Below are 19298 nucleotides of genomic sequence, written 5' to 3' on the forward strand. Positions count from 1 at the left end.
GTGTATGTGCACACATGGAGCCCCCCCCGGGACTCCGGATCGCCGCTCCGCACCCGCACCGCGGGCACCGGACCCGGTTTGAGCGGCGGGAGCGCGCCCGGCCGCTCAGCGCATGCGCAGAAAGCGCGCAGCCAGGTCCGCCCGCGCATGCGCCGGAATGGCGGCGAGGCCGCGTGTGGGGGGGGGCGGCGGGGCGCTGAGGGCGGCCCGGGGGGTTTGAAGGGGTTTCGCTGCACCGAGGGGGAACGGGAGCGCGATCGCACCGGGGCGGGACAAAACGGCGGCGGCTTGCGTGGGGGAGCGCGTTCCCGAGCGATGCCCGCGGGGGCGGCGCCTCCGGCGCTCGACGCATGCGCGGCGTGAGGCGGGTGGGAGGCGCAGGGCCGCGGCGGCGGCGCTCGGTGAGGGTAACAATGGCGGCGGCGGTGGCGGCGGCCGGCGGGACGGGGCCTGGGGCCGCCGTGGCGGTGAGCGGCGGGCCCGGCCTGGCGGCGCTCTCCGTGGCTCGGCGGAAGGACGGAGGCCCCAGCGGGAAGTTTTGGGAGAGCCCGGACACCGTGTCGCAGCTCGACTCGGTCCGCGTCTGGCTGGGGAAGCACTACAAGAAGGTGCGGCCCGGCGGGGCGGGAAGGACGGGGAGGCCCCGGGGGGCGGGCGGGCGGGGGTTTAACGGGCCCTTTGTCAGCAGCGGCTCCCCGGGGGCCCCAGCAGCGGCGGGAGCCGCTGCTGGGGCCCCCGGGGAGCCGCTGCTGACCCCGCGTGTGGTGTTTGTACTTATTCAACTTCTCACATATTGCACTGTTTCTCTTCCCCGTAGCTGCTCGTGTTCTCCGTTTCTTTGCGTTCTTTTCTCTCTTGGATGGTTTTATAAGTTTCTTTTAGTGGCTGTTATGAGGAAAGGCTGAGGGAGCTGGGGCTCTGGAGCTGGACAAGAGGAGACTGAGGGGGGACTCATTGCTGGGGATCAATATGGAAGGGGGAGTGTCAGGAGGATGGAGCCAGGCTCTTCTGGTGACAACCAGGGACAGGACAAGGGGCAATGGGTGCAAACTGGGACACAGGAGGTTCCACTGAAAGATGAGAAGCAACTTGTTTGGGGTGAGGGTGGCAGAGCCTGGCCCAGGCTGCCCAGGGGGTTGTGGAGTCTCCTTCTGTGCAGACATTCCAACCCGCCTGGACACCTTCCTGTGTAACCTCATCTGGGTGTTCCTGCTCCATGGGGGATTGCACTGGATGAGCTTTCCGGGTCCCTTCCATCCCTGAAATTCTGGGATTCAGTGAATATCTAAGCCTTGAGAAATTACTTGACGTGAACTTTCCAGAAGACAAATCTGTTTGTCTAGGCAGTTTGTAGCATTAGCTGGGGCAGAGCCGTCTCACGGGGATATGCTGGACAACCTCAAGGTGCCTTAGTCTTGGTATTTACCACGGATTGACCGTCCGCCCGGCCATTCTGCACCACATTTGGTGTCGGTAACCCACGCACAGGTTTTCCCGTCACTCCATGGGCGCTGCAACGGGATTATTTGTGTTATTGCCCTGAAATGGTTTGTGATGTGCTCCACACGTGTTCCCGCTGTGTTTAACCGGTCCTTCCACATCGCTGCTTCCAGCACCGCCAACCCGGGAGGCGGCAGCTTGAGCTATTTATGTCGATAAGGAAGTTCCAACCTCAAAGTATATACTTCACTTTTTCTTTGTTTTCATCGTGTTTCTCAGCTTCTGGGCAGGATCGTTCTTTCATTTCCATACCCAAATACCTCCAAAAACACAATAAGTTTTGTGTTAACTTGGAACCTGCTGTTTTGCAGCAGAGCAAGTCGCCTTGTTAAAAATACTAACAGTTCTTGTCCCGTGCCGGTGCGAATCGTGACCCCACGCGAGCTGGTTCTCACCCCTTATCTTGCTCAGGAGTGGGAGCTTTCCTTCTGTGCACCAAAGCAAAACTCCTTTATTGTAATTGGTTTACACTTATCGGTGTTACTGGTTATAAAGATTAGATAGCTCTATTTATTTCTGAAACTCTGGAGGGTAATTAGCATTGGGTTAAGAAAAAAATCGTGACCAAGCGGATTTCAAAATGCTGCTGTATAAAATACTTCTGTAAATTATTTTTGTTTTGGGAACTTACTGCTCGTGTTTAAAGATGTGTCCTTAATGCTCTAAAGGGAGGCGTTAATTCCTTTCTGACGTGCAATACATGACTCTGGTTCATCTTACGTTATTTTTCTTAGCGCAGTGGATACCTCGCTGTTGATTCTGTTTCCTGTAATTCGGGGGCAGCTTTGCTGTAGGTACGTGGCTGTAGGTGGTGATTACCGCTGGCTTTTGCCCGCTTTGTGCTCCAAAAGGTGCCCGTAGGGACAGGACAAACGCTGGGGGGCTGTTAGTGACAGCAGATACCATGACAGAGAACAAAGTAATTCATCCCAAACTTCCTCCTGCTGCTTATTTTTATGTAACCAGTGGCGTCAAGGTGTCCACTGCCAGTAGAAATCTATAGCTCAAAAGTAAGCCGGACAATTCGCTTTTTAGTGTATTAATGCTCAGTGATATCTAATATTGTGTTGTTCAGATAGTTCCTTTGGCATTAAGCAACAAATTACTCATGTTATAATGTCTCGGCATGAAGCAGAGTTGTTTATTGTATTTAAAACACCTTCCTAAGCTCGTGTGGCGGTTTGTTTTGTATGTGTATTGTGAAGGACGCACAAACTGCCCTTGAGGCCCTAAGCACTGTTCCAGCGCTCATCGTGTCCAGTTCAGTATATTGGTGTGGGGGAGTTCAAGCTGCTCGGGGGCTCCCAAAGCTTCACCCCTGAGGCAGGACACTGGACAACTGATTTATTGGGGGCGCAAGGAGGAGAGTGTTTTGCTTTTTAAAGAACAAATGGAGCGTTTGCTTAAAGGGTGAGTTAGAGGAGAAGACGTGGGCTGTTTGTGTGAACTGCGGAGTTTTGGGAGGTATCATCCCTTGGAAGTCTGGGTGGGTTTTTGGAGTAGCTGGGACTCACTTCCACTGCTATCAAGTGTAAAAAATAAGTGTTCTTTCGCTATTAACGGGGCGCGGTGCAGTTGCCGGTGGGGCTCGTCTTTTCCTGCAGGAGGTGACGCTGGGCAGCAGCGTGGGATCCCTTTGTACCTTCTATTAATAAGCCCCGGCCTGACAGCGAGGAAGGACGAGTGTTTTCTTGGCAGCTGGGATGGAACGGTTGTTGTGCCTGAAAACGCCTGTTTGGAGACACCTGCTCGCTCACCAGGAGCCGAATTAGAGGAGCGGTGGTGTCTTTGGCTGGCGCTGACTTCTGTCTGCTAAACTGCCGAGTATTTCTGCAGTGACGCTGTGATTTAAGCCGAGGGAGGATTTTCTCTGTGTTTGCAGCCCTTTTGTGTTCTTGCCTTTAAAAAAGGAACCGGGCTTATAAACCGAAATCCGAGTATCTCACCGTTGGTTTTCCTTTCCCTGTTCTTTAGTGATCTGAGCTGAAGTGTTCTTTGTTTGGGGGGAAGGAAAGGATTTTGTGCATCAGGGCTGCAACACAGAGCTGTAATGTGGTTATTTGAGGTCAGTAACCACATCAAACCGGGTGTACAAATCTGTCCCTGTGACAAAGGTTTTCCAGCGCAGCTGCAATGGCAAATCTTGCTGGCGAAGGGCAGCGGTTGCTCCTGTCAGTGGTCACCCTCTTATTCTTGCATTCTTTGAGTTCTGCCTGTGCATGTTTGCTGCTGCAGGGTACGGCTGGGTTTGTATTTGTGATCCACGTGGAAACGTTGGAACAATCTTTGCTCTGTCAACGAGGCGCTTGAACAAAAACCCTCTCATGCCCAAGTGTGTGTCTGGAACAGGGCATCAAAGTGTGTGTCTAGAACAGGGCATCGCTTCTGCCTGCTGGCATTTGCTCTTGAAAAGCTTTCCTTGCTGCAGAATCGTTTCCTCGCAGGTATGTTGTGCCTCTGTGGTCCCCGCGGATCCATCAGGAAATCATCGCACTCATTGTGCTGCTTTAAAGATCCGCTGCTGTTGCTGGGTAGTGTCTGTAAATGTACGAGAGGAGCCTTTGGTGTTTCCTTTTGAAGGGTTTTTCTTTCCGTCATTGTTTAGGGGGAACCTCGGGCAAAGTAACGAGTTTCCTCTATGAAAAATTGCGAGGTAATGACAGAGCTAAATAGAATCGAGGGTTCCTGGTGTCTTGGTTTCCAATAGCTTCTAGCAGTCTGTGCCTCTGGCAAGAGCTAAAAACAGGATCTGAAAGAAAAGGAATAAGCGCCTGAAAAGTCTTGTGTGTCTAAGAATACACTTTCCAAGGCTTATTCTCATGTATTTTTTTTTCCCCGAAGGAAAACATTTGAAAAAAGTACCGTAAATCACCAGAAGGATCCGATCTCCTCTGGGTTGAGGTTTTGGCCGAGGTTGTGGTTGTGGCTGCTCCAAGTCTTGGTGACTCTTGCTTACGAGTGACAAAGAAACACTGGTAGAAAACCCTCATTTGACTCTTTCCTTATTGATTTGAATTGTCTGGGTTTGTTGGCCGAGGGTGGCGAATAAGCTGCTTTTCTGCGCTCTTTTCCATCAATTATCTTCCCGTGGTTTACGAGATACTCAAAGTAGAAGCTGCAGAACCTGTGGCTGTGTGGGTTGAGCGGTGCCTCAGTGAGACTCCACGTTTGGGGACTGGTGGTTGTTTTTTCATTGGTTTTAAATGATGATAAGTACAGAACTGGTTTATACTTTTATTCATGGTTGGTAGGAGCTATCAGTGCTTGCTGCCCTGTTGCGCTTTATGCGTTTTTTGGCGCTTTATTCATTTTCAATATTGTGTTAAATGTGGTGCAAAAAAGCTTCAAGATTTTAAACCCGTACAAAAGTAGCAGTGCGGGGGTTTTTCTCCATTAAATGAGTTACAGCGGTTGTGAGGGTTTTCTCTTTGCAGTGTTGCTGGAATGAAGGCGCTTAAATAGCTGGGCTTCAGGTGCAGCCGGTGGCTTCACTTTTTGAACATGTTTAACATGTGTGGCCTGTGGATGTGTGCAAGACCAAAGCCGTTTTGGTGATAGAAACAGGATTATTTAATACGAAGCCTGGCACCTGATGTGCTCTCCCTTTGTGCAGATCCCACGTCTGCGGTTTAGCAGACACCTGGCTTGGCTGCGCCTGTACCTGGCACTCGTTTGGTTGCGTTAGAACTGGCCCAGCTGAACTAAAAGCTCAGTTTTATTTACGGTCAGATGGTCATGCAAAGGTTGAATGTGCAAAGCGATGGGAGCTTTAGGGCGATGAGCTGACACGCTGCATCTGTGCACGTGCCGGGTGTGACAGCCGCTTCTTTTTAAACTACACAAAAAGTAATAGGAGATGAATATTTTATGACCAGATATTAAAATACACAGCACTGTCTGTGCTTTGGTTATCATCCTGCTGGGTTTAGCAGCCCTTAGGATGCTGATAAAAAGGTTTTTGGCTTATTTAGTGGTGGGGGTTTAAGTATTTCCTTGCTGGGGAGTTTTCCCCCTGGCCGAGCTGATGCGCGGCCTGGGATGGGTTTTTAAGCGAAGACTGGGGATTAACGGGCACCGAGCGGGACGTGTTCTCCGTCCCGCCCGGGAACGGGAATTCCAATGCAATGTTGGTTGAAGCGCTCCGGGAGCTCAGCTGCAGCACACGGAGCGTCTGCCCCAAAACAGGCAGGGAAGAGCTGCTGGCTGAGGGGAGCACAAAGGTTTAGGGGCTTTAAAGAGCCCCAAAGTCTTTATCAGCTGGTTTCTAACAGCAGCACAGGCTGTTAGAGCTGCTTCTTGGCGAGGCTGAAGCACCTGGCGTCTCCAGCTCGTACATTGTCGCATAAAATCGGCACGGAAAAGCGCCTCTGTAGCGGCTTTTGCTGTATAGTGGGTTGGTGCAAAAGGAATTGGGTTTTGCATTGTTGCAATTTGTCATTTTGGATCAGAATACATTCTAAATGTGGTTGTTGTGCATCGTTTTAATGCGCTTTTCTCAATTTGACTGCTGGTTAACATCCCTGCTTTAAACTTTTGAGGGTTCTGGCTGTCAAAAACATTTTTAAGGGGCTTTAGAAGAATGTGAGGGAAGAGCAAAGGCCTTGTGTTCATAGTGTTCCCCAGGCAAGTGACCAATATTACTCCATATTTCACATGAGTGAGTACGAGTACTGTTTGTCCTGCTCTTAGAAGCCTCCTGGCACGGTGAGGAGGTTACAAGCAGCGAGTGAATATCGCGATATAAGGAATACTGAAAACCCGACAGCCATGCCAGTGGTTTTATATTCCCTGCTGTGATTTCCCCTTTTACATCTATGCATTTTATTAGAAGTATCACAATGTGTAGATTGTCACAAAGGATCGTTTTCTCTCTTTGTACGTGACATTCTGTGTAACACCAAATGGATGCTCTTGGGATTAACGTGTAGTAGTTGATTACAGAAGGAGTTTGTAATGTTGCTGTAGAAAGCTTTGGGTGCATGTGGGCCAGAATTAGTCCGTTCCTTTATTAGGAGCCACAAATCAGATTGGAGTCATTAATCCCTATCTGTACAACACCGGCGGCCGCGCTGAACTGATGATGATTCACAGATTCGTGCCGTATTTGAAGAGTAAAGCTTGAAAAGTGTTTGTCCTTGGTGCTCCTCCTGTGCACACGCTCCCCCAGCACTCAGGGATCCGTAAACCTTCAAACTGCGCTCTACGGCCGAGGAAGTCGTCTGGGGAATCAGTGAACCTGTCTTCATGTTGAATTCTCCCCCGTCCCAAGTGACCGTGTGTGTTTTGTCCTGCAGTACGTCCAGGCAGACGCTCCTACCAACAAAGCGCTGGCCGGGCTGGTGGTGCAGCTCCTGCAGTTCCAGGAAGATGCCTTTGGGAAACACGTCACCAATCCTGCCTTCACAAAGCTGCCTGTGAGTATTTGGGGTAACGCGCGGCTATTTCAGCAGTTTGTTCTGTTCTGCGCCGGTGTCTGTGCTGCCGACGTGCTCCCGGGTTAATGGAACATTGCGCTTAGTCTGAAGCTTCTGTTGCCGCATCCTCTGGGCGGGCTGGAATAGCACACTCCTCCTTAAAAGCAGATTTTCAATGCAATAAATCTTCTTTTCTATACATTGGGAAGTGGTTTCCTGAATACTGTGGAAAAGTTTTGATTTCTGGTAAAATTCTATGTAAACTTGTAAATTTGAAGTCAAAGCTGTTGGGACTGCTGCTTCCGAACCTGAATGAATAACAAGTTCCCACTGGGTATTTCTGTTGATTAAACTTTAAACTTGTCACGCTGCCAGCTCTGAAAAACGGCTTTACCGTGTTCCTTAATTACCTGATGAGCACAGGAGAGTTTTCCAGTCACTGACAATATTGGTATGTACAAACAATAGCCGCTTGTTAAGGACCGTATTTAAAGTTCAGGCCTGGCGCATGGTCAGCAGCAGTATCCTCGTTGGCCAGTTTAGGGTTTTGTGGGCCAAGACAACTGTTTTAAGTGCGTACATAAGCGTTGTGGACACCAGCAGGAAGGTCTTTCCATATCTTGACCACAGAATGTTTACTGGGAACCTGAGACCATGTAATCTCGGCTCCTATTTAGATATACATTAGAAGCTGGAAATATTTAGAACTGATTACAATGTCATAAGCTCAAGCTGTTCTGAAAACTAGTCAAAGCTCTCCTCACTTCTTTGGTCCACCACTTACAGAATAATATTTTTCATTATTTTACGGTGATTTCTTTTCCTATATGTTTTGCTTTTGTGAGGAGTGTGAATCCATGCGTGTTTTTTCCAGAAGATGGATTTTCCAGCTTGTTGGGTGAATCTCTTGGTCCTTAGGAACGCACAAGGAAGCAGCACAAGATGCCATTAGGACGGAGCTCGTTATCTGTTCCATTCTGATTGCCTGGTGTCTCTGTGACGATGAAAAGCTTTAGGGACAGAGATGAACATTGCGGTGCTTTATTTTCATGTGGCGGTGTAGACAATAAAACCGGACCCGTATTCAACAAGCTGATAAACCATTTGAGTGTTCTCGAGTCTTAAATCAATTTGTCTTATCTTAAAAATGGCTCATAAAGATCTCAGCGCTATTGTAAATACGTTGTTCCCGTGTTTAACTATTTTGCTGTTCCAAAGGTCTAATCTGATCAAATTGAGTTTACAGCAGTTGGGTCCCTTAATTACTTCCGACGGAAGAGAACTCATCAGTGCATCTTCTTTCGTATTGTTTTAATGACAAAATGCAACGTGCGCTCTGAAGAGGAGGTTAGCTTCTCTTTTTTAGACATTAATTCAAGGTTCAGGCTGCTCAGGAGGCTTCGTTATCCTACCGTAGCACGCTGAGACGTGCACAGCGCTCTGGTTTTCCAGGACTGGGTGTGAGGCGGGAAGAGCCGTGGTGCGAAGGGATGTCTCAGGTGCCACTGCTCATCTCCAGACCTGTTGAAAAGCTGGTGCAGGCTTCCTGAGGGCAGCTGAAAGAGGTTGAAGGTTTGCAGTTACCTTAGTGAGCGCTGAGCATCACCGTGTTCCTGGCAAGGGAGGATCTGAAGCTGGAGAGGCGGAGGAGGTCGTGCGTGCTGTGTAGCTCCCGTTGCCTGCAGGAGTCCTTGGTTGGGCTGCTGCTCACAAGTACCCTCACTAAAACCTACTGTTGAGAACGTGTCAAACCAAGGTCGTCCTTCCAGTTCACGTCAGAGCCTTTACATTTATTCTGAGGATTATGCAGTGTACCTCATGCTCTGGAGCATCTGGAGGGTTTAAAAGGCATTCAGACGAGGTTCTCAGGGCCGTGGGTTAGTGCAGGAGTTAGGTTTGGGTATGGTTGGACTCGATGATGCTTGGGGTCTCTTCCAATTGAAGTGATTCTGTCATCTGCAGCGCTGGAGCAGTCGGTGGCAAAGAGAATCTCGTCTCTTCCGTCAGTATTTGAGGTGAACCTCCCTGGCCTGGGCAGCTTCTGCGTCACTGCAGGCTACATCTGTTTGCAATAAAGCCCAAGCATTTTACTTAATGCGTTGGGTGGGTGAAACAGAGCTGGTGTTTGAGAGAGGGTTGTTAATTCTGGGCTGAAGCTCCTGTTCTTGGCAAGGATGCTGTACAGCACAGGGTCTGTGAACAGATCTAGAGGAAATGAAGGACTTGCACAGCTTGACACTGAGTCAGAGTGCATGTCTTCTCGTTATTGCATTTAAATACATGTTGTCTAATCCTACTGATGCTCAAAAAAGAAAAAAAAGCTGATTAAGTCTCTTAAAGGCAGTTTTGCCTGTTTCAAATAAAGGCTACATGGGTTACTAGCTCTTAAGATGACACATGGTAAAGCCAGTTGATCCTAATTGCCTTGTTATGGTGGATTTGGGGTAAAAATGTTGAAGGGAATCTAGTTTATCGACAGCAGCATGTCTTCTGCAGAACTATTGCAGTGCGTAATTGTTAAAGCAATTGCCTTTCGTGCTGGTAGCAACAACCACAGTGTAATAAGTGAATCTTGCTGGAGTCCACTGACACTTTTAAAAAGTGATTTATGTCTGTGAAAGAGATTTGTTTTTCACGGTTAAATATCGGCTGCACTTCTTGTGTGTGGTAGTAAAGCCTGAACTTGCTGTTGTGGCTGCGGTCCCTGGTGCTGCCGGGGACTTCGGGTCCCTGAGCCCTTCCCAAACTGTCCCAATAATGCAGAACCGCCTGGCCTTGGCTTTGCAAGGTCGAAGGTGAGCTGCCGGTGGACGAGGGCGAAGCCGCAGCAGCCGCTGACCTTGGGAAGGGGACGTTGGCTACAACAGCGGGACTCACAGTTTTCCCAAAATGCAGACGAGACGGGCGTCGCTGCCGTGATTTCGTTCCGCTGAGATGTCCAGCACATCAGCACAAAGGGAAAGGTCTGTTCTGGAACACCATACGTACGTAGGACAGCTGAAGATATGGAACAGCAGCTTGCATATTGCTGCAAAAATATCCTTTACAGCGGGTCTTCTGGCTTCACGTTGAGATGTATTTCTTTTTCGGCAGCTAGCGTTTGCGTGCGTGTTTGTATGGCAATAAAATAATTCAGCGTGTTAAAACGCTTTGTTGTAGTTCAGACTTCTGCTCGGGGACTGTTCCATCCGTAGAGGACGTCAGTTTGCTAAGCATAGCGCTGAAGTTCATGCAGGTACCGCGTGGCAGCTCCGAGCTCTGTTTGTTTCGGGGTGCGGTGGGGCTGGGAGCAGATGGTCGGGCAGCGCGGTTCTGTTCCTCTGGAATGCTGCTCAAGGAGCTTTTCGATGTTGTTCTTGGACACCGGGCTGCTTGGTATCACAGAACTGCTTTGCTTTCCACCAGCAGCTCTAGAGCCAAGATTGTCTGTGTTAGCAAATACCCCTGAGGTGTAATGTAATTAACTGTAGAGAAAACGACCTGTTCTGGTCTAAAAGTAAGGCAGATCAGAAGCGTTCCCAGTGTGGAAGAACTGCCAGGAAGGCCCTTGTGCCTGTGCGGTGTCTCCCACTTTGCGCTTTTGCAGCAGAACCACAGAATCCCAGGTTTAAGGGACCTCAAGGACCATCTGGTCCAGCCTTTCCTGGCACAAGCCCGGCCTAGACAAGCTGGCCCAGCCCTGTCCAGCTGAATCTTAAAGCGGCCAAGAAAGCTGCTGGTAGCCAGAGTCCAACCTGGCTTTGTAGGACCCTGTCAGAGAAGGGACTTGGGGGACCTGGTGGAACTTTTGAGTCTCCTGGTGCTTTGCATTCCAGTTCTTGAAGTCGGAGACCGTGGTTCCGAATATGTGACCGAGCTGGACTCTGCTAGAAGGCAGAGTGGAGAAAGGAGCTGGATTTAGTGTTTTCGGGCGGATCTGCATGGTGACCTTTTCAGACCTCGACCAAAACTTCCTGTGGTGGTGGAGGAGGGACGTGAATGTGGAATATGGAACTCGGGTTTTAGATGTTCAGTTCTGATTCTTTTAGTCCACTTAATACAGATGAAGAGCTTCTTAACTGACCGCTGCAATTTCTGGTTTAATTTACTGTGAAACGGGTGTTTGAAGCGTAGTTTGTATTGCTGTTTTACAGCCATGCAAGGGATTTTTGCAAGCAGCTCAGCTAAGCAAGGACCAGAGTTCTGCTTGCAGACATGACACATTTTACTTGAACCAAATGAACTTTATCTTCTCAAAACATCCTTAAAGAAGAACGTCAAACTCCAAAAGTGATCAATCCAAAAATTAAACTATGCATTTGATCAGTTAGATGTCTAAAGCTCAGCTAACAAGTATATATTCGTTAAAGTAATGGCATAAAAGTCAATGTCACTGTGTTCTCACTTTTCTTTTGGCTTCTAGGCAAAGTGCTTCATGGATTTCAAAGCTGGAGGTACATTATGTCACATTCTTGGTGCTGCTTACAAATATAAGAATGAACAGGGCTGGTAAGTTTCTATTTCTGATTTCCACACCTTTTGCATGTATTTGAGCACACCAAACGCCTATGCAGACTACTCAGTTTAATGCTGTCTGGAGAATGGGGCAGGCAAGGGGGCTGGAGATGGGAAGAGGACGTTTTTGCCTGTTTTGCTGACGGTGGCTTTTTTAAGATACACCCCCACACTTCTAAATTTAAAATTGCACAAGTTTAAGGCCTTGAGCCTAAAGGTGGTGAGTTAGTGACAAGCTTGAGGCTTTTTTTGCCATTTATTTGCTGTATGATTACCCAATAGAATCACCGTTTCCCGTCTGTAAAATGTAAATCTTGGTTATTATATAGGGTTGTAATTGGGAAAACATGAAGGTGTTTCATAGATACAGATAAATGCTCGGTTTTCCATCACTGATCGACCTCCATAAATGGGGAGTGTAAGTCATTAGTAGCTATTGACAGTAGTATTACAACTGTTTGTGGCACATCCCGGTGGTGTTTGAACGTGCCTTTTCCTGAGTTGTAACCCTCTTGCCAGCCAGCAGTGGCGCCAATGTTTGAGAACACTGGAGAAAATCCGAGATAGATAAAAGCAAGCAGAGATTGTTCTCGTACATGAATGGCAATAATTGCTGGTCTGATGACAGCATTCCTGGAATTGCCCGTGTTTAGTATCCCCAAAAGCAAATTAAAAGGCAAAAATGAAATGGCTTTAGTCCGGTTGGTTGTAGGAATAAGCTGCCGTCAGGGTTTTTCCTACTCCGATATTGCCGGCACCTCGGACACGATACACGTTCCCTATCTTTCAGGGGTGTCCTGCCACCTCTTTGCCTTAAGATAAAGGACTTAAGCGGCTCCTACTTGATGAATATTGAAACATTCTGATTTAATTTTCCCTAACAAGTCCGGTTTTCGGTCTTTGAAACATCCCAGCAAAGCTCGGGTGCGTTTTCGCCTCCTCTCCTCTCAGCCTCTTGCCGATCGCTCAGGAGTAGCGGGTAGTGCCTCGTGCTTGTGCATGTGGGACGTAGAGGGACGTAATCCTTGAATTTAACTCTGAGGATCAGACGTAGAGCTTGGAATGTGTCCTCCACTCACTCAACCAAATAATATGTGCTCTTTTGCCTGAAATGTGATTGATTTTTTATTTTAATTTTTTTTAATGGTATGCATTGTCGCTCTTGCTTAACCTGTTTGTGAATGATCTGTCTTATAGGAGAAGTACCTTTCCTCGTCATAATAGGTATGTCTGAAAAAGGCACTTACCCAGTGCAGCCGGACATACCTTGTCTGTCTCTGCAGTTCCAGTAGCTGTTGGCTAAAACCTGGCACAGGGTGTCATTGAACCAGGGGCAGGAAGAATTAGGGCTCCTATTGTATTTAAATGGGCAACTAAAAAAAAAAGTGCTATTCTTAATATATCGACGTGCTTCTCTTAAAGTATGGGTTTCAACAGGAGGCAAAAATTGGGGGGGAAGCATTAAATGACTGTGTCGTGCAGATTTTAGGCAAGCAAATGTAAATGAGTGAAGTGTCTGTTTCATGGGTACTGAAGACTTCAAGAGGTGTCCAGGAAAATGGGTTTGGTTGTGGTTTTTGGGGCTTTAAACTATTACACTCGAGCAGCATCTGGTTTGTATACGGACTGTGAAGCTGTCAGTGGGGAATACTGGAGCAGTGGATTGATCTTGGCTCTAAAAATCCTATGATAGGCATAAAATAGTTTCTGAAGTGAACTGACAGACTTCTCCATGACTGGCCCTACTTCTGAAGTCCGTGTAAACTTTGACATTGGCAATGCTGTTTGAAAAGGTCATACATTTATTTGAAAAAGGAAATTCTAATGAATATTCCAGGGTATTATCTTTAAGTCGTTTGCCAGGTAGTTAGTGTAAAGGGAAGAGTGTGTAATGCTGCTTTGGGATAGACACTGTCATTCACCGATAGGGAATATTGCTGCATATTCACACCTGCGTGGGCAACTTTGTTCTGAAAATGCTTCAAGTGAATTAAAATGTGTTGGGCTGAGCTCCAGTGTCTTTGTTTAACCGAGCGCTGCAATATTGATGTGCTGCCGGCCTTGGCTGGCGGGGGTTTGTGCCTAAAATCAGTCTTGCTGCGGTTTGCACCCTCATTGTATGTTTATAGACTTTAACAGTGGGTGTGTTACTGGAAACCAGCAGGTGTTTACAAGAAACTGTCATTAGATGCGGGCACAGGAGTAAATTGGTGTATATTAATTTGGGGTGTTAAAGAGTCTCAGTCACTGCACGGCAATGACGTGCGTGGCTTTTCCCCTGCATTACATGCCCAGGGTGCCGCTTTTTTACCCCAGTTAAGAGCATTTTCAGACTCGAGCAACGGCTTTTTCCAAACCTTGGGAGGTACAGAAGCGCCCCAGATAGTCTGTTCCACCTGAGAGTCAACAGCCTGATTGCCTGAACATTTTATTGTGCTTTGGAAAGGCCGGATCGTTCCGGGCCAGCCCAGAGGGTCGGCTAGTCACCCTTCAAATCCTTCACTTGGTCCCATTATCCCGGACTTGCAAACATGGCCATGGTCCAGGTGGATGCAGCAAGATGCCTTTGGGGGCTCTTGTGGTTCTTCCCTGGAGAAAGTCCCCAATTTTGTGTTACCCACCCCTGTTTCTGATAGACACTTAAATCTGCATCAGCATCTCAAGAATTTTGATGACCTGGTCAATGAAGCAGCAAACTTTAAAGTACCGGAGTCCAATAAGACTAACAGAATGCTGACCCGGCTGATGGGCTGCGTGTGTGCTGGGGGGGGTGAGAAATAGCTTGAAAAATCCCAGGCAAACGAATCGCTGTGGTTTTCCTGGGTTAGAATCCGGGGCTGGCGGATGGTGCAACTACAAGTAAGAGGAACGTGAGAGCTTGCTCATTAGTTTTCTCATCTAGCTGTTGAGATCCATCGTGAGCGTTGGATGGTGCGGCTGTAGTTGCAGTGGGGCGCGCAGCCCTGCTCCGGGCTCTTGCTGGACAGCGTCAAGCTTCATTTTTCTGAAACATTTCACAAATCAGTTGCGTGTTGTTCCTGCAGTTCACTGTGATTTTTCTTGCTCGCGAGGGCTGACAAGTGGAGCAGCAATGTTGGTGATTGCGCTTCAAGTGTTCTGAGGGAGCTGCCGTGCCGTGCGGTTTTTGATGCGGAATGTGAAAGATTCTTTACCGAAGGAGGAGAGTTGAATCTAATATTTGTGAATTGTTTTCCTTGCCAGGCGGAGGTTTGACCTGCAGAATCCATCCCGAATGGATCGCAACGTGGAGATGTTCATGAACATCGAGAAAACACTAGTGCAGGCAAGAAACCCGTTCACAAACGATTCAATGGCTTTATATGCACCTCAGCTGTACATTTTAGGGTCTGTTTTAGACACTCTCACAGGCTTTATCAAACAAGTTATTACCAGGAGAGAGCAGATACCAGCTCTGTGGGATCTAATTTGAAGTTGATTGGGATTTTAACTGCCATGTGTGAATACCAGAACATGGTTTTTCAAACTCTAAACCCACGCTCAGTGTGTCATATAGTCAAGATGAAACTTTCAGGTGCTTGTGAAAAATGGAAATAGGAGGGATGACAAAGATAAATGATACTCTTCTAAAAAACTATTGCAGTTATATGGTGGTTTCAGTGCCTGATAGAATACGTGTTAAAACACGGAATAAAATGGATGTGGCGCTAGTTCCCGCGCCCTGTCACAAGCTGACCTGTGTTCCTTTGGGGCTTTTTCAAGCGTTGGTGATCTTAATAGGAATGTTCTGATTTACGTCATATGTGGCTGAGTAGTTTCTTATTTAACTTGTTATTCTCTCCACCAGAACAACTGTCTGAGCAGACCGACCATCTACCTCATTCCAGATATAGAGCTCAAGTTGGCTAATAAATTGAAAGATATCGTCAAACGTCACCAGGTAACTCTTGAGTAGCACATCTTACACCGAATGTTTTGGCAGCTGGGAGATGAGGTGGAATTGCCCGACTTGAGCATGTCGGCTACATCTGGATTGGGTTTGACAAGGCGGCGGCAGCAGGTCACTGAAGAGCAGGAGTTTGTGCAGTGCCATCACATCAAGCAGGAGACAGAAGAAGGTCGAATGTAACACAGCTGTTCTAGATTGCAGAGGCGGCGTTAAGGAAGCTTTAATTTTGACATGATTGCTGCCTTTTTTGCCTTGTTTTACTTTGTTTCTCGCTTGTGCTGAGCAGAGCACAAGCAGCAACGGTCTCTTGCTTGGTAGGTGGTCAGCGTGTTTGCCACCGTAATTTAATATGCTAAATGCTGAACCGAACAGGATGAATAGCTTCAGCTCTTAAAAATAGAAACACTCTCTTCACTCATCTTGAGAGAAGTACCCTGGAATGTGAGCTCTTGATGCTCTGATAGCCTTTCACGTTAGAAGAATTTGCGGCCGTAGCCAAAATAAACTGTTTCTTTTGCGGATTAAATGTATTTCGTGTGTTGTGATTACGAACGGTCGTCTCAGCTTCAGTTGTGTCATGTTCCACAAGCTGCTCTTCGTTACTCAGCTGATTCGGGATGCTTGCTGTTGCTTCAGTTGGAGCTGAGGATTCAGTTTTCCTTTCAGGAGGGAATCCCGCAGTGCACTCGGAGCACGCTGTACCAGAAATGGTTTAGGGGACTTTGTTTCTAAGGGGACATGAAGAACTGAAAACAGAAGTTGTCCATAATTCTGCTTTTTGGGCTTCATTCCTTTGCCCCACCTCTGAATTCTCATCTTTTATTTGCATTGCTATCTACTCTTGCTGCTTTAATTGTATATTTTTAAACCGGTGGTGGTCTCCCCATCCCGGTCCCCGTAGCTCCCTCCGCCCGGCGCTGCCGCGTCCTGGCGCCCCTGCACAGCAGCTGCGTGTCCTGTCCAGCGCGGCGCTGGCGTCACCGCTGCCCTGCAGACAAGCCCCGTCCCTGCCGTGCGTGTTCTCTCTGCTCTGAAGCTGAAGTTGTTTCTTTCCAGTAGTCGAACTCTTCCTGATTTTCTTGATAAATGTTGAGGATTCCTCTGGGAAGAGCCAGAATAATAATGTAGGGACTTGAAAGTAGGTAATGCGTGAGATTTAGCATTGATCTGCTCCAGGAGGTGCTTTGGGGGTCGATAACTCTTCCCTCATGTTCTGTCTGTAGCTTCCAGTCCCGTTCAGCTCAGCAGAGGCAGGAAATAAACCTTACAAGCTGTTGACACCTTTCAGAGGCTGTTTTAGTGTCTATTTATCCATCCCTTTGTTTCCAGTGGAGGTGGCATCCCAGGGAGACCTCCTCTCCATCTCTTGTGTATTGGGTTTCTTAAAGCTCCTCAGGAAACAGATGAAGCTCGCTGAGCTGCTTCACAAAGCTCAGACTAAATATCTGTAAGAGCCTCGTTGGCTCACGGGGAACAGAGGGAGAATTTTCATTGTTGTTCTTTAAGTGCTGAGCAGCTTCTTCATTCGCATTAGGGATCGTTCTCTTTGAACGCTTTTAAATTCTTCTCACTTCCCAGCTTGCTTTTTGCTGCTCAAAGCAGCTCTTCCCCCTTTGCCCAGATCGTGAGCGCTTGTTGGGGTAGGAGCTCTCGCCCTTGGCCCCTGGTGTCGCAGTGCTCTCCGGACATCGCTGCTGTACCACAGCCCATCTTCATGCATTTAATGGGCCTCCTTTGGACGCTTCTAAATAAGTTGTTTGCGTAGTGTTGGCTGCAGCCTATCCCATATGCCTGAAGTCCTTTAAATAAATCTGTCAGTTATTTATGGAAGGTAAATGTTGAATAACGTTTTCATGCAGTTCCAAACATGTTCCAAAACATACCAGTCTGCAGACTGAATTTCTGCCGTCCTGGGCAGTGACTCCTCGTGCACAGGGACCAGAGGCGTCTGCCGCACGTGGGGGAAGGACAGGGCAGCGTTCGGTACTTATTTAACAGATATCTAATTATATAGTAGGTTTTCTTTTGCATGACGATGTAGTTCCAATAAATATATAATCATGGTCTTTATTCGAAGGTAGAATAATTACTTTAGGCACCACTGCTTGTGACATCTACGTGAGGAGAAATATCTGTTACTTCTCACACATCAAGAACACATTGTCCTGAACCACCGAGAAGCAGCAGCGCGCTGGTGTTTGAGTGTTTCACAAACAATTGCATCATGTTACTGTTGCTGCTTCTAATTTATTCCCTTTGTTCTATGGTTTAGGAGGGTTTTATTGAAAGAATGGGTGTTGATTCTGTCTCTTGATATACAGCCTTTCGTGGATAGCAAGGATGGTTTGTTCAAGGCAGCCATTTCTACTGAAGTTTCTCATAGACTTGATCTCTAAATATTACATTTTATGTAAGATCGCTTTGGATCCAAATGTGTACTTAGCGAAAAACGTTACAGATGCTTTCTTATAAAACATTGGCCGGTAGGTGTGTATGAACTGATAGTTCACCAGAAGTAGGAGGAGGAAGGATCTGAGGTGCAAAGAGATGGGGGTGACAAAGGAGTGTGGCAGCAGTCTCTTAAGGGAATTGCCGTTTTCTGACGCTTTGTACTCCTGTCGAGGTTAGCCCTGAGTGTTTCTAGGCTGCCTGAGATGTGCGTAAAGAGAAGCGACTGAGACGTTTTGGGAGATGCGTTGAGGGTTTCTCATGTGCTTTCCTCTCTTCTCCCCCCTCTCCCACAGGGAACAGTGACTGAGGAGAAGTCCAAGGCCACCCACCACGTTTATCCAAGTCCTACCTCAACAGATGATGGTAAAGTTGCTTGACACTTTTAAGTGGAAATAGTCTCGTAACTAAATTCTGTCAGCACTTACAGGAGCTTCCGCACAGTCACAGAACGTTCCTGACGTGCTCCTGAGAGCCGCTGCAAAAGTAGTTCCAGGATTAACGACTCCAAATGAAGTCGTTGTGTGTCCAGCTTCTGAGCGCTGGGTGTAACAATCACATTGTTAATTGATGCAACCTTTTCCACTCAAGATATGTAACACTGACTACTCTTGGTTTGCGTTGGAAATTGAGATAATATTTTTTGCTGGATGCAAGTATTCATTTTGTTTGTCTCAGATAGCTTGGGTAAGGTTAGCACAGATGCTGAAGTATGTGAGAATCGGAAAACTCTCTGCCGTGTTCTCTGTTAAGCTGGGAATGCTGACACATAGCATTGCATAAATAACAAGTAGACCTGATAAATGGAGATTCTTTGCTTTATTGTAATGCATTCTGCCCCTGTACGGAGGCACAAAAGCAATTTAACAGCTGCATCCTTCACCAAATAGCAAGAAATCGCTTGGAATTGTTTTCATCTTAACTATGTATAATGGTCTAGTGGATCGTTGCTGTCAAGTCTGAACTTCACTGACATAAATGCGGTGGGTTTGGATACGTGCTGGTATCCGCTGGCCGCTAGAGGGAAGTGTTCACCGCTGTGCGGGGCCCCTGGGGCTGGGTTGTGCTCCGGTGCTGCTCTGTGCTCTGTTCTGCTCTCATGTCATGCCCAGCCACAGGCTTGTCGTGATTCTTCACCGCTTCACGTTCTAGAACAGGGTTGAGGTTGTAGGGTTGTCTGTCCCGTAGTCGGTGAACACGCGGATGTGCTACCGGAGCTCTCATAACCCTCATTGCGCTAAGGGCAGCAAACAGCCATGGACTCTAGCAGCATCACTTCACATCCCAGGGGTTCCTTTTAATCGTGCTCTGGGTCGTGTTCTCAGTATTTGGGTGGGTTATGACGTTGTGTCAGGTGTGCAGGTTAGAAGAAAAAAGCTTTAAAGCACCGCTTGGAGTATTTACCTTCTCGCAAAATCGGCAAACTATTGGTGTTGCTCAGTGGGTCTGTATTAACGCAAAGTCCTTATTAGCACCGCTGTGAAAGGAGAAGGTGGAAATCCAAGCTTTCTTAG

The 19298-nt window shown here is 47.6% G+C and overlaps 1 protein-coding gene across 3 annotated transcripts in view; it reads left to right on the plus strand.

Annotated features, from left to right (window-relative positions):
- Positions 1-241: 241 nt before the first annotated feature.
- Positions 242-19298, plus strand: part of SMARCC1 (SWI/SNF related, matrix associated, actin dependent regulator of chromatin subfamily c member 1) — a 76805-nt gene continuing 57748 nt past the window's right edge. The window contains exons 1-7 of one of the 3 annotated variants that reach the window (XM_065054910.1): positions 242-608; positions 6795-6914; positions 11317-11402; positions 12606-12632; positions 14631-14712; positions 15235-15327; positions 18081-18150. In XM_065054910.1, coding sequence (XP_064910982.1) covers positions 351-608; positions 6795-6914; positions 11317-11402; positions 12606-12632; positions 14631-14712; positions 15235-15327; positions 18081-18150 — 736 coding nt within the window. In that variant the 5' untranslated portion in view covers positions 242-350. The remainder of the gene's footprint in view (positions 609-6794; positions 6915-11316; positions 11403-12605; positions 12633-14630; positions 14713-15234; positions 15328-18080; positions 18151-19298) is intronic. The other 2 variants (XM_065054909.1, XM_065054911.1) reach the window with 2 other exon arrangements.

This window comes from Columba livia, chromosome 2, assembly GCF_036013475.1.
Source record: "Columba livia isolate bColLiv1 breed racing homer chromosome 2, bColLiv1.pat.W.v2, whole genome shotgun sequence".
Classification (NCBI taxonomy): domain Eukaryota; kingdom Metazoa; phylum Chordata; class Aves; order Columbiformes; family Columbidae; genus Columba; species Columba livia.